This window comes from Corapipo altera, unplaced genomic scaffold, assembly GCF_003945725.1.
Source record: "Corapipo altera isolate COAL_440 unplaced genomic scaffold, ASM394572v1 1, whole genome shotgun sequence".
NCBI classification, from domain to species: Eukaryota; Metazoa; Chordata; class Aves; order Passeriformes; family Pipridae; genus Corapipo; species Corapipo altera.
In genome coordinates, this window is record NW_020884873.1 from 20,837,350 (window position 1) to 20,856,106 (window position 18,757).

Consider the following 18,757-nt stretch of genomic DNA (forward strand, 5'->3'; position numbering starts at 1 on the left):
TGGAAAAAAGTTAAAAGAATGTAAAAAGTCCCATGGAAATTGAAGGAATTTTCCAAGTAAAATTGGGAGCAAAGGACCTGGTTCGTGATTTTTTGCACAGTATTTTATAGGTTTAACACTAAGAAGAGTATAAATTCTACTTATCAGGATCAGTTTGCGTCAGCAAAACAAAAAAAAGACTATAATAATTACAAATGCCTTATGGGCAGTGACTACTCAACAGTGTAGAGATAGTCAGGGTAACAGCGTCATTGTCACAGAGGTTAATTTATCCTGTTGAGAATCACTGCACTCTTCAATGCAAACATTTAACTTTCAGGATAACATATAACACTTACTTCACAAACAGCATAAAGTCTTACAGAGCAGAATTCTAAAACTTCGCCACAAATTGACCAACAGAGATTCTACTAGATTCTTTTAAAAGTTCACAAGAACAAATTGTATACACACATATACACAAAATCTGTGGTGCAGAAGAGGAAACTGTTCCTTACCAGCCACAGCATCTGTTACGCTCCTGTCCCTGCTGGTGATAAGAACCTGACATTGATTATCAAATGCTTTTAGTACCCAGGAATCCCAAATGTCATCCAGGACCAAAAGAGATCTAGTGCAAGAAGAAATATTGCAGATTTCATATCAACTACTAGTGCTAAAATAAAGTATTGCATTTTAGTAATGAAAGACCATTTTCAGAATTTACAATGTATCACTGCACAATTGTTTTTTACATTAATACATAAAATATCTTCAGAGCACGTCCAGAGAAGGGTAATGAAGTTGGTAAAGGGCCTAAAAAGTAGGTCCTATGAGGAGCAGCTGAAGGAACTGGGGTTGTTTAGTTTGGAGAAAAGGAGGCTCAGGGGGAAACCTTATTGCTCTCTATAACCTAAAAGGAGGTTTTCGTGAGGTGGGGGTCACCCTCTTCTCCTTGCTTCAAGTGGAAAGACAAGAGGAAATGGCCTTCTATTGCACTAGGGGAGGTTCAGACTACATATTAGAAAAAAAAAAAATCACTGAAAGGGTGGTTAGGCATTGGAACAAGTTGCCCAAGGAAGTGGTGGAGTTATTGTCTCTGAAAGTGTTCAAGAAGCATCTGAATGTAGCACTTGGGGATAAGGTTTACGGGTCATTATAGTGGTGCTGGGTTGATGGTTGGATTAGATGATCTCGAAGGTCTCTCTTAACCTTGATGATTCTGTGATTAAACACTGTACAAGAAGCTGAATGCAGGTATCTCAAAAAAGTAAGTTTTTACTATTTATTATTTTATAGCTACAACTGAAGTGCAAACAATAACATTTTGAGAAATATTTCCATTAATAGACGCCAGGAAAAATAGAAATATTTACGCTGTTTTTCAAGTCACCAGGCAGAAAAGAGTTGTACAGGACTAGATAACAACTCTGCTTGACACAGGCTAGTGATAAGTTTTGTGGGAGAAGGTATTTCAGTTTCCTTTTGACTCAAGAGTTTTCAGTTTTATTCTTATATCTTTGGAAAGAACCTCTTGTGAAGGAATTGTCTTGGATGATGAGGCTATTTTTACAGAAACAACATTTTATAGTGACTACACATTCAAATCCTCTGGCTAGCCACATTTGCAGGTTAATACATCGAATTTCACCAAAATAATTTATAGTAGATTTTCCTACACCCGCCTATATATGACAAAGAAGTTACTGAAAGTTGATTTTAAAAGGTTTGTTCCAAGAGCGCAAAAAGTCAAAAGTAGACGTACGAAAAGAAATGCCAGTTATTTGCATTCAGTGAATTATTGAATTCACTGAATAATTATTCAGGTTAATTATTGAAACCTAATCTTACAAATTGTTTATACTTACTGCCTTTTTTTTTCTGGAATTTTCTGCTACACTAGTTATTGGTTAAGTTGTCCAATTCCCACTGAAGCGTGCCAAGACTTCCGCATTTTTGTTCAGCTAAATGGTGCTTATGCCATCAAAGCTTATAAATAAGGATCTGATCTTTCTTAGAGAAATGCATACACATCATATCCCATTTTGAAAGTTGCATTTAAGTTTTGGATACCCCATCTCATTTTCATACAACTCCTCTATTAATACCCTTTTGATAAATCAAAGAATACCATCAAGAGCCGTAAATGACTCATTTTGCGGCACTTTCACACTTGAAAATATTCTGGGTGGCATGAATTTCATGTTGGCCTGATTTTATGTTTTTAACTAATCTGAACACTTCAAAGTCCTCCCAATATTTTGGCACCAGTGATTTTCTCCTCCAACCACACCAACAAATCTTAAATCCTGATTAGGATTATTTAAAAAAATAAAATAAACAAAGAAAAACCAAAGCAAACAAAAAAAACACCCTAAGCAGACAAACACAAACCCCTGTGGTAATAATGACAGGAGATTAAATTCTGTAATTTCTTACTTTAAAGTATATCATAGTTTCAATTTCTTCATTTGACTAATTCTTTAATCCCAAGAAACATAATGGATTCACAGTGTGAATCCTTTGCCTAGTACTTTATTCCCAAGAGATATCCTGGGTTGACTATTTGAATCCAGAAATAGTTAAAGTGACTTTTTGTCACTGAAGAGAATTCCAGTGCAGAGCAAGCTCCTCCACCAGATGCAGAAAGAGTGAAGCTTGGTTTTCAACACACTTGCACCTTATGAACTTCACTCCCCAGTACATTTCCCTCTACTTCCTCCCATGCCCACTGTGATGTTGTGCACAAATTAAACATCCAAATTCTTCTGTATTCAGGAGTTTTGGTTTGTTTGTTAATAAACAAGAAATAACAATGGAAATGTGTCAATGAAAACAACCACTTCACATATTTCATAAAAAAGTGTACTTTCAGCTGAAAGCGTAGTTTGAACTTTTCATATAAGATTTCCACAAGGAAAAAAAAAAAAGAAAGATTTCTTGTGGAGGACCTGGCAATATTTTTCACATCTTTCTTCACAAGAAAAAGCTTTTTTTTTTTTTTCTGTACAGAAATGCCAGTATTCTACTCTATTTCATCTATAAAGATCACAAGATTGGAGTATTATTCCCAAGATATCTCACTGAGGTGCAGGCTTGTTTAGTTTAGTACAGATTTTCCCAGAGACTAATGAAATTCCCAAAAGTAAAAAAAACTATTGCTCAAAGATGAAAAAAGCTGTGCAATGACTGAGATGCTGCTTAATTAAATCAGGTCACTTTCTCTGAAGTTTGAAAGAAACTGCTTTCTTGGTGGTAAGTGATCACATCATGAAAACCTGCTTTCACTTTAGTACCTCTAGGTCAAACACTTTTTAGATATCAGTTGTTCTGGAAAGGAAAATATTTCTGCAGTGATACACATCCTTTTTTTCTGCTGTATGATCCTCACATATCAGTAAAGCACCATATGCACACAGTTAGAACAATTCTTATTTCCAGTGGTTTGTTCCCAACTTTCATTATTCAACAACTAATACTTTTTCAAGCAAATATAACTCCTGCACAGTTGGTTAACGTATTTTGCTAGCAGAAGCCTAATTAGTTTAAGTTAGGAAGTTGGTTAAAAAAAAAAAATACACATCACAGAGACACGTAACTACAACACAGACACCTTAGACTATTAGAACGAAGTTACTCTGCAAAGTTTTATAAGAACAGTGTTTGATTTTACTGACATCACCTGGGATATTTGCGCAACATCAGCAAACGAAGACGATCTTTAGCCTCCTCAATGTTAAGTGGTGACCTTTGTGAAAGAGTCAAGTCATGTTCTAATCTACTGCAGAGATTCTGAAGTTTTATTAGGAGCCCTGCTTTGTCTTGTTTTCCAACAGAGATCCAGTGAACTCCTCCTGGAAAGTAATCTAACAAGAAAAGCAATATTAATTGCGTTATACATTTAACATCAGAAATATTTAATAGTAGCTTACAATAGCAATCAAGAACTCAACATTAATTAAAATATAAACCTCTACAGCCTATTGTTAGCCATCCTTGCAACTCTGCTATTAACGCCAAAGGATGATTCTACAAGATCACTATTGTTTATTTTTAAAGGAACAGGCTCTATAGGGCAAATTCCCACAGAAATTTCACACCACCGTTGACACTGTTGTCCCTCCTTTGTACATGTCTTCCTGCCTGTCCCTCAACAACCCCTTCTGTAGTCTAACTTAGTATTTATATATTTAGCCCTATATTACTGCAGAAGTTCAGAGTTTGGGATGTAAAAATGATCCCAAAACAGTCATCAGAAGACATCTGGAAGAGTCAGCTGTAGCAGCAGATGCTGTGGTATCTATCCCTACATCATGTTTTTTTAATGTCCAAGTCCTACTTTCTCCTCCTAGTGTACTATGTAGGGAAAAATAAATAAAATAAGAAAAATACCATTAAAAAGTTTCGTTTGTGATCTGCTTTAAGCTAAGGTGATACTACTGTAAGCATTCCACAAATGCCTGCCATTGTTAAAATTTATGCAAAAGTCAGAGCAAGATTTTTTAAAAGAGGAGTCTAAGGACTTTATCAGCAATGCCCAAAAGGAATATAACTACATATATTATTTTTCATTAACAGAAATAACAATTTCAAGTTAATTAAGGATGCATCCCAAAGCAGATTCTAAGGTGAAAAGCTATTCCAAACCTTTTTCCATAAGCTAGTAAAATACTTAATGGTCCCAGAGCACTAACCGGTCATGAAACTTGTATGTTGTAAGCAAATATTCCAGAAGCAACTAAGGAATTTAGAAACCTGAATCATGTTCAAGATGACATACAATATTGCACCATATATGTCCAAAACGTGTATACCTGCAGTAATTTTTATTAAAATATACATGTTTTTCTAAAAGTACCTTCCAAGAGCTGATGATCCCTTAAAGCTTCTGCTGTTAAAACAGTCTTCCCACAGCCTGCCATTCCATAAACTGTGACCCAGCCTGGATCACTTCCCAAGCAGTACAGCTTCTTTTTAATAGCATCTACCAGTTTCGGCCGAGTGACAAACACAACTGGTCTCTGTGGTACACCTCCTTCGCAGAGAACTGTCTTCACTGAAGTTAGAAACAAGAAACATGAAAATAAAAAGTGAATTCTAAATGTGATGCCTCTTCAAACCCAACTAAACAACTCCTCACCCAAAATAACTAGTGGGCTCCCTCCTACCTCATGTCCCATAAAAATGCTCTAAAAACTGCTGGACTCACAACACGAAAGACTGAAAAAATATTGCTTTTTAGAAGTAAATTACCCAACAGGTAACTAGCCCCCCACCTACAACAGTATTCCAATTAGCAGCCACATGAGGCAAGCTAGTTACATCAATCCCTAGAAGTTAAAAGATAATTTACAGCTCCAGTGGAAACTGTGGCCAACACAGGAGCTCAACATTACTATATCAACAACCAAGTCACTTTCTCAGTAAAAAGTTACCACCCCATGGATGCAGCAGAAAAAAAGGATGCTGTGTAAGGCTTTTACTTGGCACTTAACAGCACAGCACCGTGATCCAAGCAAGACTTCCATTGATTTAAGCTGAGATAGCATAGCAGGAAAGAAAATGTACACTTTATCTGTCCACTTTGTGGCCATATGGAGTAGCATATTACACTGGCAAACTTTTATTATCTGAGTAAGATTTCCAAAACTCCACAAGGTAACTTGTCTTTACGTTCAAGCACAGGGATCGCTGTAGTTACACTGACCATATGAAGTCATTCCATCCATTGAACTCTTTCTGTTACCAGATGAGACAGCAGGGATGCCATCCTGAAGAAGTGCAGCAAGATCTCTGTACCCTTCATGAAGCAGTGCATTATAAAAGGATCTATATGAATTATTATCTTTTGTAAGAATAATGTTTATTAGCATGGCTGCTCGCTCCTTCTGTGTATTCTAGAAAAAAACCCAAACATTAAAAGATGTATTATACAAAATTAAGAGACCTTAGAAGTCATTTAATCTATCACTCTGTCAAACTCTGTCAATTATAGATTATTTACAGTTAGAGAAATAGCCTTTAACTTGACCAAGCCCTTAACTTGACCCTATGAAGTGCAATAAAAACTGTGTGCTGGATTCATTTGATGAATCCAGGAATTAGATAGACAGAAATTACTATTTTTTTAAGAAGGATGGTAAAGCATGTGACTACACTAGGAAGATAAAGAACAGTGAAAGATGACTCTACCTGCTGTTTCACTCTCTCTTCCTCCTGTAATGTTAGCACTTCATCAGAAATCATACGATCCATAATATAAGAAGTCTTGATGTCTTTTTCCAATGCTTGGCGATTCATAAGCAAATAATTTCTACTCTTGACATCCATGTTCCTTCCGTGTGAAAAAGGGAGAGAGGGGAGAAGACAAGTAAGAACGGGAACATAATTTACAAGTAGAAGGAAAGAAGTTTTAAAATAGCTTAGGAACTTTGGTTTTAAAGTCAGAAAGAGTAGTGAAGCAGCTGCATTAGTGGAAAATATGTACAGTACCTGATACGTACTGTTAATTCTGAAAATAAAAAGTCTGAGTCCTTTCCCCCATTTCTATGAATTTATGTTTATGAACACTTGGGAGCTACAAAACCACAGACTTTGCAAGCTTCTTATATACTAGAAACTTGCTAAATGTCTCTATGAAAAGGTTTTCTCAGCACCCACTACATCTCTCAATTTTTTCAAGTCCTTGGATCATGCGACTGGGACAACAGGATGAGAAAGAGGACTGGTCTCATCACACAAGATAAACTAATTGTTGTCTCCAAGTTCAAGACGCCATACAAGCACACAAATAGTGACACATGATGGAAGATGGAGCGCCCAACACTACCAATGACTTAGCTGTTCTGATATATATATACTGATCTGACACCCAACACTATAAACTTTCATTCTTCCTCTATGTCATAAAAAACCCCACATGTCTGAAGACAACAGAAGGTGAAAAATATTGTCTATAACGTAAAGGTTTTCCATTACCCATCAGCTGCCCCTGAGAGTCCCCAGTGACCAAAATTGTCTCTCCGATCACACTCCTGACAGAAAGCTCCGTAAGCAATTTCAAACTCCTCCATGGAGCAACTACGCAGGTGCCGGCAGAAGCATTCACCTTTTCCTCCTTCAGGAGCTGGGTAGAACATCTGCCTTTGGATAAGCCAAAGGCTTAACTACCATTCAGAGGTGCTGGAGCGCCTCTTCCGCCGTACCGACAGAATTTCCTACTTTCACTGAAAATTATGCGATCAGGAAAGCCTTCCCCCCACCTTTATCCCACCGCGCCGCTGAGGTAACGGGGACGCGAAAGCTCCCCAGCCGAAAAACGTCCAGGTCAAACAAACAAACAAACAAACAAACAAACAAACAAACATAATAATAACAACAACAACAACAACAATAATGAAGCCACACGTGAAGCGAATACAAAAGAAATCGCCGCACAAACACCCAAAACAAAAGCTCACACCCGAGCCGCCGTTATCAGCCGGCCGGACAGGGAAACAGAAAGGGGAGCGCTCAGACCGCCCGCCCGTCGCCGCCGTCCCCCACCCCGCCCAGGCAAACCCTTCCCGGTCTGGCCTGGCCAGGTCCGTCCCTCCCTCTCAGCTACGCCGCTCACCTGGCGGGCAGCGCGGACCCCGGCACCGAGTCCCCGCCTGGCCCCGCGGAGACGCCACTCCCCCCCCACCACTGCGGAGGCAGCGACGCTTCCTCCTTCCGGGACCGGGGGCGGGGAAGGGCCGGGCCGGGCCGCTCGCTGCCCAGCCCCGCGCCCAGCAAAGCCCGGCGCTGCGCGGAGCCCAGCTGTGTGCGCCCAGCAGCGTGTGCCCAGATCGCTCCCCTGCCCGCGGCGGCAGCCGGCGGGCGCCGGACGTGGCGTACCGGGAGGCGATGCGCCGGCCCCGGCCAGGGGAGGGGCTCCGCGGCCTGTAAACGTGGTGCCTGCGGGGCAGCGCGGCCGTCCCCGCCCCTCCGCCCTGCAGCTGAGGCCGGAGGAGCGCTGGGGTAACGGAGGAGCGCGGCGGCGGCCGGAGGGAGCGGGGAAGGTGGCGCGGGGTGCTGGGGGTCGCCAGGGCGTGGTGGCGTCCGGCAGGGCTGCCCCGGGGGCGGGCGGGGTGCTCGGGTTTGCGGGGAGGGACGCGGGGGCTCTGGAGGGGAGGGGGCGGGCGGGCGCTCGGTGTCCCTGACCCAGCGCGGGCAGGGCTGGGGCGGCCGGAGCCGAGGGAGGGAGGCACGGGAGGGTCTCTGGGAAGCTGCGGTTCATCCCTCTGTACCGCGCCGCTCTGCGATCTGAAGCCGTCCTTTTAAAGCAGGGCTTTTTTGGTTTTTTTTTTCTGTATTAAACTATTTCCCTAACTACCATTCAGATCTCTTTTCTTTTTTTTTTGCTTTAACTTCGTAATGCTCTCAATCTCAAGGTGTCTTAAAAGTTACAAAATAGCGTTTTTCTGGATTTTTTTGGTTTTTTTGAGATTAAGAGGTGTTTTTTCCTATGTACTTCAAAGTCAGAGCATGCTGCCTTGTGTTTGTGATTCAAACAGCCCTAAGCTACCTGCTCTTATGACAGATTAGATTTTAAACAATATTTTTAATGCTTGTATGTGACTATGCAAGTATCTGTAAATATTTATATTTTGATATGTGACTAAGCGGCAATACTGCAAAGTGATCCAAAAAGCAGCACGACAGTTTTGTCTCAAATTGTGCTAAACCGAATCCACCAAGGATCAAGTCTGTTTTGAGCAGTACTGTGGAAGATTTCAGGCTTAAAAATTCCACTCTGTACTTCCACTTGGTTGGTAAAATATGAGGCTGAAGATTACTTGTTTCTATTCAGACCTTAATTTTATTAAGAACAAGTTGTAGCTTTTCTTTGATCTAGATGCATCATTTAATTCATCTTCTGAATTTTTCTGTTATTGACCTTTTATTAACTGATGTTTATGATCTTACAGATGATAGGAAATCATTACAATAGAACTATTTCTAAATTAAAGCTTGACTTGCTATTTCATTTTTTAAAATAAAAAGATAACTTTCCCCTTTTAATGTGGTATAGGTAATAATTATTTTTTAAAAAAATCTACAAGTAAAACACAAGTCCATTAGTGAAATTGCTGATGATCTTGTGACAGTCATCAACTACAAAAAGAAATGTGCTTTTAGTCCTTGTGATTTTCAGTATATCTTAAAAATTACTTATTCTTTGCCAGATGAAATATTTCTGGAAAGGTGAAATTAGCTAAAGCTTGAAAAGTGAGTTTGGTTTTAGAAAATATGAAAGGTGGGCTCTATGCTATAGAAGGCAAAATGAAAGTCTTGTGATGTTTTACAAAAGTGCACATAACTAAGAAACATAGTAAACACTGAAGGAAACATTTTTAGGGGTGTATTTGTGTACTTTAAGGGTAAAAGTTTATGTTTGAGAATGATTAGAAGTTAAGTAGTCCTTTTTGGGTTTGTTTTTTATCCTAGCTTTCTCTTTTGCTTCTGCTTTTTAAAACCACAAAATGTCTGAAGTTAAGCAAAGGAAAAAAGGTATTTCTTCGTCTAAGACCAATGAAGGTTCACAAAACGTTGAGAAGCACAGTAGTTATGGGAAGCTGACAAATCCCAGGACGAGCAATAATCAGAGTTCCTTTTGGATGGACTCACGGACAAGCTTGACCATAATTTCCCTTGCTGTTTGCCTGGTGGTGAGCTGGTAGGTAACCCTCTAAAGCGGGTTTTAATATTTTCTTTTGTATTCTATATGGTATTCAGTCACAGACTGTATGATTTATATTTGAATGCCATGCTTGGGTTAAGTGACTACATAAACTTGTTAAAGCCAGAAGGATCAAGAAAAGAATAGCAGTATTCACAAGCATGGAAATATGGGTGTACAGTAAGTTATAATAGAAGCTCAATTTATTATATCATGTTGAATGTTTAAAAGGTGCCTTCCTCATGAATTTTAAGTACCTGCTTTGGAGACTACATCTAACTGAAGAGCAGCTTAATCTGCCAATAAGTACAACAAGGCTCATTTGGCAGGTCATAAATAGACAGTAGAAATGTTTTCTGTAAATAAATTGCTCAGCAGTGTGGTAATTGTTCCTCAGGTGGAGTCTTCAAGTAAAAGCCAAATACCTTTGTTAAAGACGTTTTAGAATATCTTAGCAGCCTCAGTACCTTAGTTCCATCAGAAACTGAGCTTCATGCAAAAATAATATGATGAAATTCTTAGAAATCTAGTGCCAGAAATTACTTTAGGTTATTCACTCTAGACATCAATCCGAAAATTAAGATAAATTTTTTTCTTATGTTAACGTCACCTAGATTTCATTATCTAAATTTTTGTGAAACAGAACAACATAGAATAAAATTATTACTTATGCTTCTGCTTACTGTTTTATGTATGTCTGTTTATGTCTCTTTTGCATATATCTGTCTATAGCTTTTATTGCCTAACTTAACGAACATTTTATGTATTTTGAAACTTCTAATTGTAAATAATAATTAATTTACCATAAATTATAAATATCAATTTATGAAAGCACAAGCATTTGAAATAAGCTCTGTTGTTCTAGATAAAATTGTTCTACTACAGAGAGGACCCTTGCATAGTCTTCAAAAGACCTTGTTTGGGGATTAATAAGCATCCAGCAAAACTCAGGGGGTTTTGCTTGGTTGTCTCATTGCCTTTTTAATTAGACAAAGTTCAGAAAGCACCCAAGTTCACAGTAAATGAATCTAGAGTATGTATAAAGTACAGGATTGAGATCTCCACTGCCTGTTCAAAGCTGGCATCATCATTACAGTAGCTATACAAGCTTTGCTGCCATATGTTCTTGGGTGGTTACAATTAAACGTTAACTAGCCTTTCTAAATCCAAAGACTTCTATGCATGCTTTTGTGATGCTTTGTAAGAAAGTCCAAATTTTTGTGTGTGTGGTTTATTTCCACCAGTTAAATAATACTTCATCAATAAAATATATTGCGAGGCAGTGCATCATGAGCGTGTGACAGTCTTCTTGTGCCAGTTCTCTGGACATTTTTTCTGTTTGAATGGCAGTACAGTGTAAAAAATGAAGTAAAAATGAGGACATCTATGGATGTTTCCTTCTTTTCCTGCCTCTTTTGGAAGATAACTCCAGTATGTAGACAGATCAACTTCATTAAATCCTGATTTATTTTTTTTTCCTCTTACATATTGATCTAGCAGATTCTGTGAATAGAAATCCCTCCAGTAACAAATTGCTGTGAATCAGGTCCTGGAACACTTAATATCTGCTAATTATGTAGTTATGTTTTCTGTTTATTTACTTGCAATTTGCAGGTTTCTGTTTCAGCAGTCAGTTCAATTTACTGATATGGAAAGAAAGTACAATTTCTTACAGCAAGAAGCTGAAAAAATCCTGGATGTGGAAAATAAAGTAAATTTAATTTCTGAAAAGGTAATAGTCATTAACATCTTAATTGGAAAATCTCTCGTGAACATTTACCATCATTTTATATTGTTGTTGTTGTTAATTTTTCTGTTTTAAAATAAATTTTCATAATGTGTTCTACTTGCCTGTGAATAGGCCTTTAGAGAATATTTCATGTGACAAAACAAGTCAATCCATGCCATTGTTCATGTATGTAGATGTAGTGGTTTTATCTCAGTATTATTTTTTAAACTATTTTTAAAAACTTACATTGATGCACGTACTTCAGTCTACCAGTACTTTTTTTGTGTACGATTTCAACATGTTGATTTGAAGAAAATTTACAGGCATTTTTATGCAGTAGACCTGTTCTAATAACATGAAAACATAATGAAGTGATAGATAAGAAAATAAAACAATGGAAAAATATTATGATGTGTGACATTATCAAGTAGAAAACTTGTGCTGACTGCCAAATTATCCCCAATACCTTACAGATAATGATGGGATCACAGCATGGCTTATGCCAGTTATTTTGTTTTATCACTGATCTCAGAAAGATGTCACTTATACATGATGTAATTTGGATATTTATATGCTACACTTAAGATTGCAAAATGTTGCATGGCATTTACTGTATTCTACACGCAAAAAACAAACATGGAAACAAGGGATTGACAACAAAGAAAATGGCAGATATTCTATAGAAATGCAACAATAGACATACCTTTGTACTTGAGCTTTTTGTGATAGGTTAATCAACAATATTTTAAAGATGAAATATGAAAAAAATCATATAGGTCCTTTGTAACAAGTACAGTGGCTTTTAAGGGACTTTATTCTCTCTCAAATAAATGGAAATTGTTTTCTGCTCTTACTTTTGTTAAGTAGACACAGACATTGTTTTGTGTTATAAATGCAGCTTGCGTCTTCTGAAAGTGACCTGCAAGAAGCTGCTTCATGCATCTCTGTGATGACTGATTTTGAGCAGGAAATATCTTCTCTTCATAATATCATAAATGATATTCAGAACAATGAACAGACTCTTTCTCTAAAGATGCAGAGCATTAATAAGAAGTTCCAAAATGTTACAAATTCCTGGAGAAGAAGCTTGGATGAAATGAATACAAACACTAGTGGTTTAAAATCTGAAGCAAAGTTCATACATACAGAAGTTACTTCCCAAATTAATGAAGTCGACCAAAGAATTAAATCCCTTTCAGAAAGAGTAAAAGATTTGGAAGACAGTACAGCCAGAAATATTAGAACAGTAAAAACGCAAGAAGATGATGAATTCTCTAGAGTTGAACACAAGTTGGACTTGCATGCAAAGGCAGTTGAAAAGCTAGAAGAAGAACAGAATAGTCTGGTAGCCAAGGACACAGACCTGAATCAGAAACTTGCAAACTATGAACCTAAAATTGAGGAGTGCAAGACCCATTTGCCAACAATTGAAAATGCTATTCATTCTATTCTTAGATTGTCGAGTGAATTGCTAGGTATGGAGAAAAAGATACAGGACTTGACAACACAGCTGTTCACTGTGGAAAATAATATGTTGAAAATGGTTTCTGATACAATGGCCATGCAAAAGGTTCTCGAAGGCATACAGTACAATGGCAGCTTGTTGAAAGTGCAACGTGAAGTATCAGCTTTAGAAACAGTAGTGCCTGACATAACAGTATCTTCAAAAGCAAAAGGAATAACTTTAGAAAGCTATAACTTAGGAGATGACCAAAAGGGGGATAAGTAAATTTGGACTTAGGTTTTTCATTGATGAAAAAGCACTTTATTATAAATAATGTGATTTCAGTGTATGTTAAGGGTATGTCATTAATTTAAACAGACATTGGATTAGCCTGAAAGGCAAACTTATAATAAAGAGGCTAGAGAGCAAGCCATACTGTGTTGAAAAAGGAAAGAAATATTTTCTTAACTTAAGGATTATATTCAGCTTATTTATTAAAAGATCCTTTTCATTTAAGGAATTTGAAGCAAAGTGTTTAGATTTAAGGAAAAAAAAACCTAATATTTTTAGTTTTCACTACTTAAGTTTCTGTTGTTATTACTTTTTGTATTATTTTCCATGGACTTGTACCACAATGAACAATTAATCGCTTATTTCTCAGTAGAGAAACATGTACCTTCCTATAATGTATTGTATACCATAACGGCTTTGTGCTTATGGTGCAGGCTTCTCAATGTGAGAATTGCTATTGGGATCTATGTATTTTATTATGTGCAGGAAAGCACTGAGTACATTTTTAACAGCTGAAGCTTAGCTACTACAGCATTACAGAACACACCAGTGAAGAATCCCCTACTGAGAACATTGTCTTGTATTTATAGGCAGCTGGGATTTACATAGCAGCTGGTGCTATCATTTATTTCTTTGACCCCATGAAAATATTCTCCTTAGACCTCATTTCCAGCCTTTTCAAATGTCCTAAAATCACTGGCATCGCTTTGTTCTGCCATTGAAGTCACTGAACTACATATAGACTAAAGTTCTTATTAACAGATATTCCTGTTAGATTCTTCTTCCATCATTTAATTTACGAGTTTAGTGTGATCAGTCACTGTATTAGTTTGGAGGTTGTTTGTTTGTTTTGGTGCTGTTAGAAACAAATTTTAACCTTTTATTCTGTAGAATGTTCTCTGTTAGGCATTACATTATATGTCTGGTATTGCTTTGCATTTCAAAGGGAAAAAAAATTAACAGTGCCACTGACATTGTTTCCCAAAGTTTGCTGAACCAAGAGCTGCAAAAGTAATTAATGAAATCCACGGAGCTAAGTACTTGGGATCAGGGAATATCCAGTTTATCCATAGATCTACTTACACATATTATCTAATAGGCCTGATAACCGTTCATTGAAATGTGGATCTCAGGGATAATTTTTTTGTCTACAGACTTATATCTTGCTAATTTTGTATTTCGGAACTCAGGAAAGTAGTTTGTGTAGTTGAGACAGTGTGAACCCACAATATTTATGACTTAATCAGACTTAAGTTAAATTATTCTGGTTTTGTACATTTGTTTCTCTAGAACTCCACTGAAATCTTCACTAAAGAGGTAAAAGTGCCCATTCAAGAGACTATGAAACCAGCATTTCTCAATGTTATAAAGCTGTATCAGTTTCATATATTTATTGCTTATGTATAAATTTGTGTCTGTTTACAGTCATATTCAAAATAAAAATACATTGTAGTGAATTGTCCTGTCCTGGTACATAATCTAATTCAAAATAAACTGCTCCTTTGGAAAGGGTACAGAGTAAATACTTTAGTGTTCCATGTCCCATTAAGAAAAAGTATTCTGTAAAGAAATGTTTTTTAAATACTTTTCTGAAGTGTGTTCTAGTTACAGTGTTTCTACTTCATATCTTTTTGGGGAAGGGTGGCTAGATTATCAACCTTAACATTATTGAAACCTGAATGTACAGGCATTTGAACAGGAAATCCTCATCCTTAGAGGGCATTAGCTAGGAAACAAGCACAACTTTCCATAATTTTGGTCTTTTGCTTTTGAGCAGACAGTTCTGAGCTCCTGAGGAATGACCAACATTATTGAAAAGCTAAAAGTATTTGTTTCTTTGGTGGTATTTTTACTGCTAGCATCCAGAAACTAATGATAGCCTCTTAGAATGTGTTTCAGCTTGCCCATTTGGTGTTTTTTTCCTCTCCAAGTTCTACCCTGATTTTTTGGGGATTGAACAAGATAGTATCACTCATGTATTTTCCTTTCTTCCTCTCAAATTTGAAAACCAAGAACCAGTCATTTAAAAAAAAAGTGAACTAGCAAATCCAGGCAAAAATCCAACAATAGCATGAGTGTTCTCTCATTAAAGTAGCTTTTAGGGAGACTTACTACAAAAATTCCTATAAATGGAAAAAGATTGCATTTGATGACTTGTGTTTTCAGAGGTCATGTGGGAAAGTCATATAGCACCTTCCTGTAATTTTTTGTTGTAATAGAAAAAGTAGTAACATTTTTTATGTATACTGTCAGGAAAAAAAAAATTTGTTTGTGTTGCAACAGAAGTTGATTTCCTAGAGACAGGATTTGCACTCAATTTGAATATCAGAATAGTAAGATATTTCCTTTGAGTATAGCTTGAATTATGATGTGAGTTGTTAAGCTAGATATATTTTTGTATCCCTCTAGTGTGAAAAGACTTGGAACTTAATGGAACAGCTGGAAGATCTTGAAATAATTTCTCACATTAAGCATCTGCAGGAAGATATTTATACAATGAAAACATGGTCTAGCAGCATAATTAGAAAACAAGAAGAACTGCAGAAGAATTTAACAAGCCTTTATCATGCAGTTTCAAGCATTGAACAGAATGCAGCTTCTGTAGCAAAAAACATAATGTTGACAATCGTGACAGTAAAAACTGACATAAGGCGCATTTCAGGCCTAGTCTCAGAAATGACTGCACTGACAGATTCTTTGCAAGCACTAGAAGATAAAGTAGAAAAAGGTGAAAAAATGACAGTAAAAAATATAGGTGACCTCCTTACCAGTAGCATTGACCGAAGTACAAAAATACAAAGCTTGGCATCCAGTAATGCAAGAAAAATCGAGCAAATGAAGATGGCATTGTCTGAGTTAAGGAGTGATTTTAACAAGCACTCAGATAGACTTTTGAATCTTGAAGGTGACAGAGCAAAAGTTCTGAAGACGGTTACATTTGCAAATGATTTAAAACCCAAGATGTACAAAGTTAAAAAGGAGTTTGCTGTCTTGGAGCCATTAATAAATGACCTAACGCTGAGAATAGGAAGATTAGTGGAGGAGGTACTACGACAGGAGAAGGAAATTGCTTTACTGAATGAGAAACTGGCCAATCTAACAAGAGTTCAAACCGAGATCAAGGATGTGAAAGATGAAATAACCAAGATCTCAGACTTGAACTGATCACTGAAAGGCCACTGCCTAAAGAATAGTGTTTGAGAAGTTGTTAACTTCATCACATGCAGTACTAAGAAGACAATATTTAAAGGCTTCATTTAGAAGCACACTCAAACTTGAGGTTTGTCCTATTCCTTTGAAAAGGACAGGAAAAAGTCATACTGATTTCAAGGGAGAAGTTATAAAGTGAGCAAAAACCATGTCTCTGCATATATTTGTCTTTTTGAAGAATGACAAATGCTACATTTAATAAATTGCTTGTTTTGTACAATAAAGCAGTATTAAAACACAAAATTATGTTCTTAGCTTTGGAGTTTGCTTTCATGAAGAAAGCGGGACACAAGACTGACAGATCTTCAGTTTTCCTTTCCTGCTCCAAAGGAGGAAATAAAATTGTGGCTTCCAGCAAAACAAGAGTTAGTCAAACAGCAATAGCAATTTGTCTCAATATATTCAGTCTATGATTTTTGTAAACTGAAGTGGTTTCTTTTTTAATAATATTTAATGAGGAAATGCAGTGAAGCAATGCCCAGAAATATTGCTGATGCCTTGCAAAAAGTTTGTCGCACAATTAGATAAACTGTATAAGGTTTCCTGTGAGGCTTTATAGTTGTAAATCATAATTACTGTGCAGCACCATTCATCTTTAAAACACAGAATCTCTATAGGGACAGTGCTCTGAAAGACCTACTAACCCTGCTGATGGCTTTATCACCAGTGTCACGGTGTCTGTTCAGGAATCCTAACAGTTATTCATTCTTAGTCTGCAAAATACTATAGTGAGTAGCAGAATTGCAAAGAGAAGCTACTTACATCCCAAAAGGTTACACTGATATGAGCCACTGGCAGTATTTCTGTGCTGAAGAACAGGAGATCTGGGACGTTTGAAAATGCAGTAGGGAGTAGACTGAAGTAACAACACAGTGAGAATGGGTTTAGCAGACGAAGGGCAGGGGGGGAAAGTGCATTAAATAGGAATAAAAATTACTATAAAAACCTATTAGGAGCAATACAGCAACTCAAAAAATCCCTGTAAATGGAATTATATCAAGAAGTGTAAGTATATGGTAAGGCCTTTATAACTTCTCAATTGTTTAGTTGGTCATACCTGAACATCTTGCAGCTACTAGACTCTTGATTGAATGGAAAATATAACCATTCCTCTCCCTCACCATTCTCATCCTCATTCAGCATTCCATGTCTTTTGGTCAGCTTCATGTTGCTGGTCTTCCATACCCCTTCATTGCCCTCAGTCAACCTCAAATACTTCGTTTAAAATCTTCTTCTTTTTGGTAAACCTCTATTGCTACCTCCCAATTTTTTTTACCCCTTTCCAGTCCACCTGACAGACCACAAAAATAAACCTGTCAAAAGACAAATGTTTCTAGAAAGCACCCACAGACACCCTTTACCAACTCCTGACCCTTTGCTCTTTCACACAGTTCTTAAGTGAGCCCCTAAAAATAACCAAATGGCATTTAAAGGAGACAGAAAAATCAACAACCAGAACAGTCAGCCATGCTAAAGTATGTGTTGTATATACCTCAAAAAATATATATGCACATACACCGTAAGAGTTTGAGGATTACATAATAAATGTATCTCATCTATATATTAAAGCCTGCTCTTCAGTGAATCCACCAACTCCATTTTGGTTATTTTAGTGTGCAAGCTCATGTTGCATCAAGGAGAGCACTTGGCACAACAGACATGGTTACAGAAGGAACACAGATACAGCAGAGTGAGAAATGCACTCTGCACGTCTTTCACTGTCACCCATACGATGCAGTTCACAGTTACCAGTGGATTAACAGCATCATGGGCTACAGTAATTTAATTTATTTTGTTTTCAACATTATGAATGCACCATTTGTCGTCAGTAGCCAGCAAAAACCTGGAGAGGCAGAACTGGACAACCAGCAGAGTGCTATCTACACAAGTGATGTGGAAAATACGCTCCAGCCACACGGTTAATCAGAGCACTCTTGACACAGCAGAGGTCTGTCTGCATGAAAAGAGCACTCTCTCCTTGGAACATTAACCAGAAAACAAGCCAGGATAAACAACCGTGGATTTCAACCCCCAAATGAATAACCTCCAAATTCTAGAACACATCTGCCAGGAAAAAGCAGAGTAGACGGCCCTGTGCATGGTCTCTACGGCAAGTTCAGCATGCAAAAAGTGTTACAGGATCATTAATTTCCTTTTCCCTTCAGATGTATGCAGACCACCCACCCTTCCTTCCCAGAAAGTGCAGGTCTAAAGCATTATGATCCTTTCAGAAACCTTTCCTGCTGCAAGCAAGAGAAAAAATTTAAGTCATAAAGATTACTTGGAAAAAATATTTTAAAAAAATCTCGATCTAACGTTGGCACATCCACATGTTGTCCTCATACATAAGGAGAGCAATCAGTAATTCTCCCATAATCTGCACAAGTATTACAAATCTCCA

At 37.4% G+C, this 18,757-nt stretch overlaps 2 protein-coding genes across 11 annotated transcripts in view; one reads left to right on the forward strand and one right to left on the reverse strand.

Moving 5' to 3' along the window:
• The window catches only part of APAF1 (apoptotic peptidase activating factor 1), a 34,443-nt gene extending 26,720 nt beyond the window's left edge, over nucleotides 1-7,723 (reverse strand). For 2 of the 7 annotated variants that reach the window (XM_027666982.1, XM_027666991.1), the window contains exons 1-6: nucleotides 7,088-7,515; nucleotides 6,172-6,313; nucleotides 5,687-5,876; nucleotides 4,838-5,035; nucleotides 3,662-3,845; nucleotides 498-610 (exon numbers count right to left, since the gene is read on the reverse strand). In XM_027666982.1, the coding sequence (XP_027522783.1) occupies nucleotides 498-610; nucleotides 3,662-3,845; nucleotides 4,838-5,035; nucleotides 5,687-5,876; nucleotides 6,172-6,309 (823 nt within the window). In that variant the 5' untranslated portion in view covers nucleotides 6,310-6,313; nucleotides 7,088-7,515. Of the gene's footprint in view, nucleotides 1-497; nucleotides 611-3,661; nucleotides 3,846-4,837; nucleotides 5,036-5,686; nucleotides 5,877-6,171; nucleotides 6,314-7,087; nucleotides 7,526-7,594 lie in introns of those variants that run through there. The other 5 variants (XM_027667008.1, XM_027667016.1, XM_027666973.1 and 2 more) reach the window with 4 other exon arrangements.
• A 77-nt stretch (nucleotides 7,724-7,800) lies between these two features.
• On the forward strand, nucleotides 7,801-16,599 carry IKBIP (IKBKB interacting protein). Of its 4 annotated transcripts, XM_027667053.1 has the most exons (5): nucleotides 7,805-7,980; nucleotides 9,451-9,679; nucleotides 11,297-11,414; nucleotides 12,310-12,886; nucleotides 15,556-15,664. In XM_027667053.1, the coding sequence occupies exons 2-5, from the start codon at nucleotides 9,486-9,488 to the stop codon at nucleotides 15,558-15,560; spliced, it is 894 nt and encodes a 297-aa protein (XP_027522854.1). In that variant the 5' UTR covers nucleotides 7,805-7,980; nucleotides 9,451-9,485; the 3' UTR covers nucleotides 15,561-15,664. The 4 variants fall into 4 exon arrangements, with proteins under 4 accessions (XP_027522836.1, XP_027522829.1, XP_027522854.1 ...); XM_027667035.1 differs by lacking the exon at nucleotides 15,556-15,664 and having other exon boundaries at nucleotides 7,801-8,021; nucleotides 12,310-14,599; XM_027667028.1 differs by lacking the exon at nucleotides 15,556-15,664 and having other exon boundaries at nucleotides 7,801-7,980; nucleotides 12,310-14,599.
• Nucleotides 16,600-18,757: the final 2,158 nt, after the last annotated feature.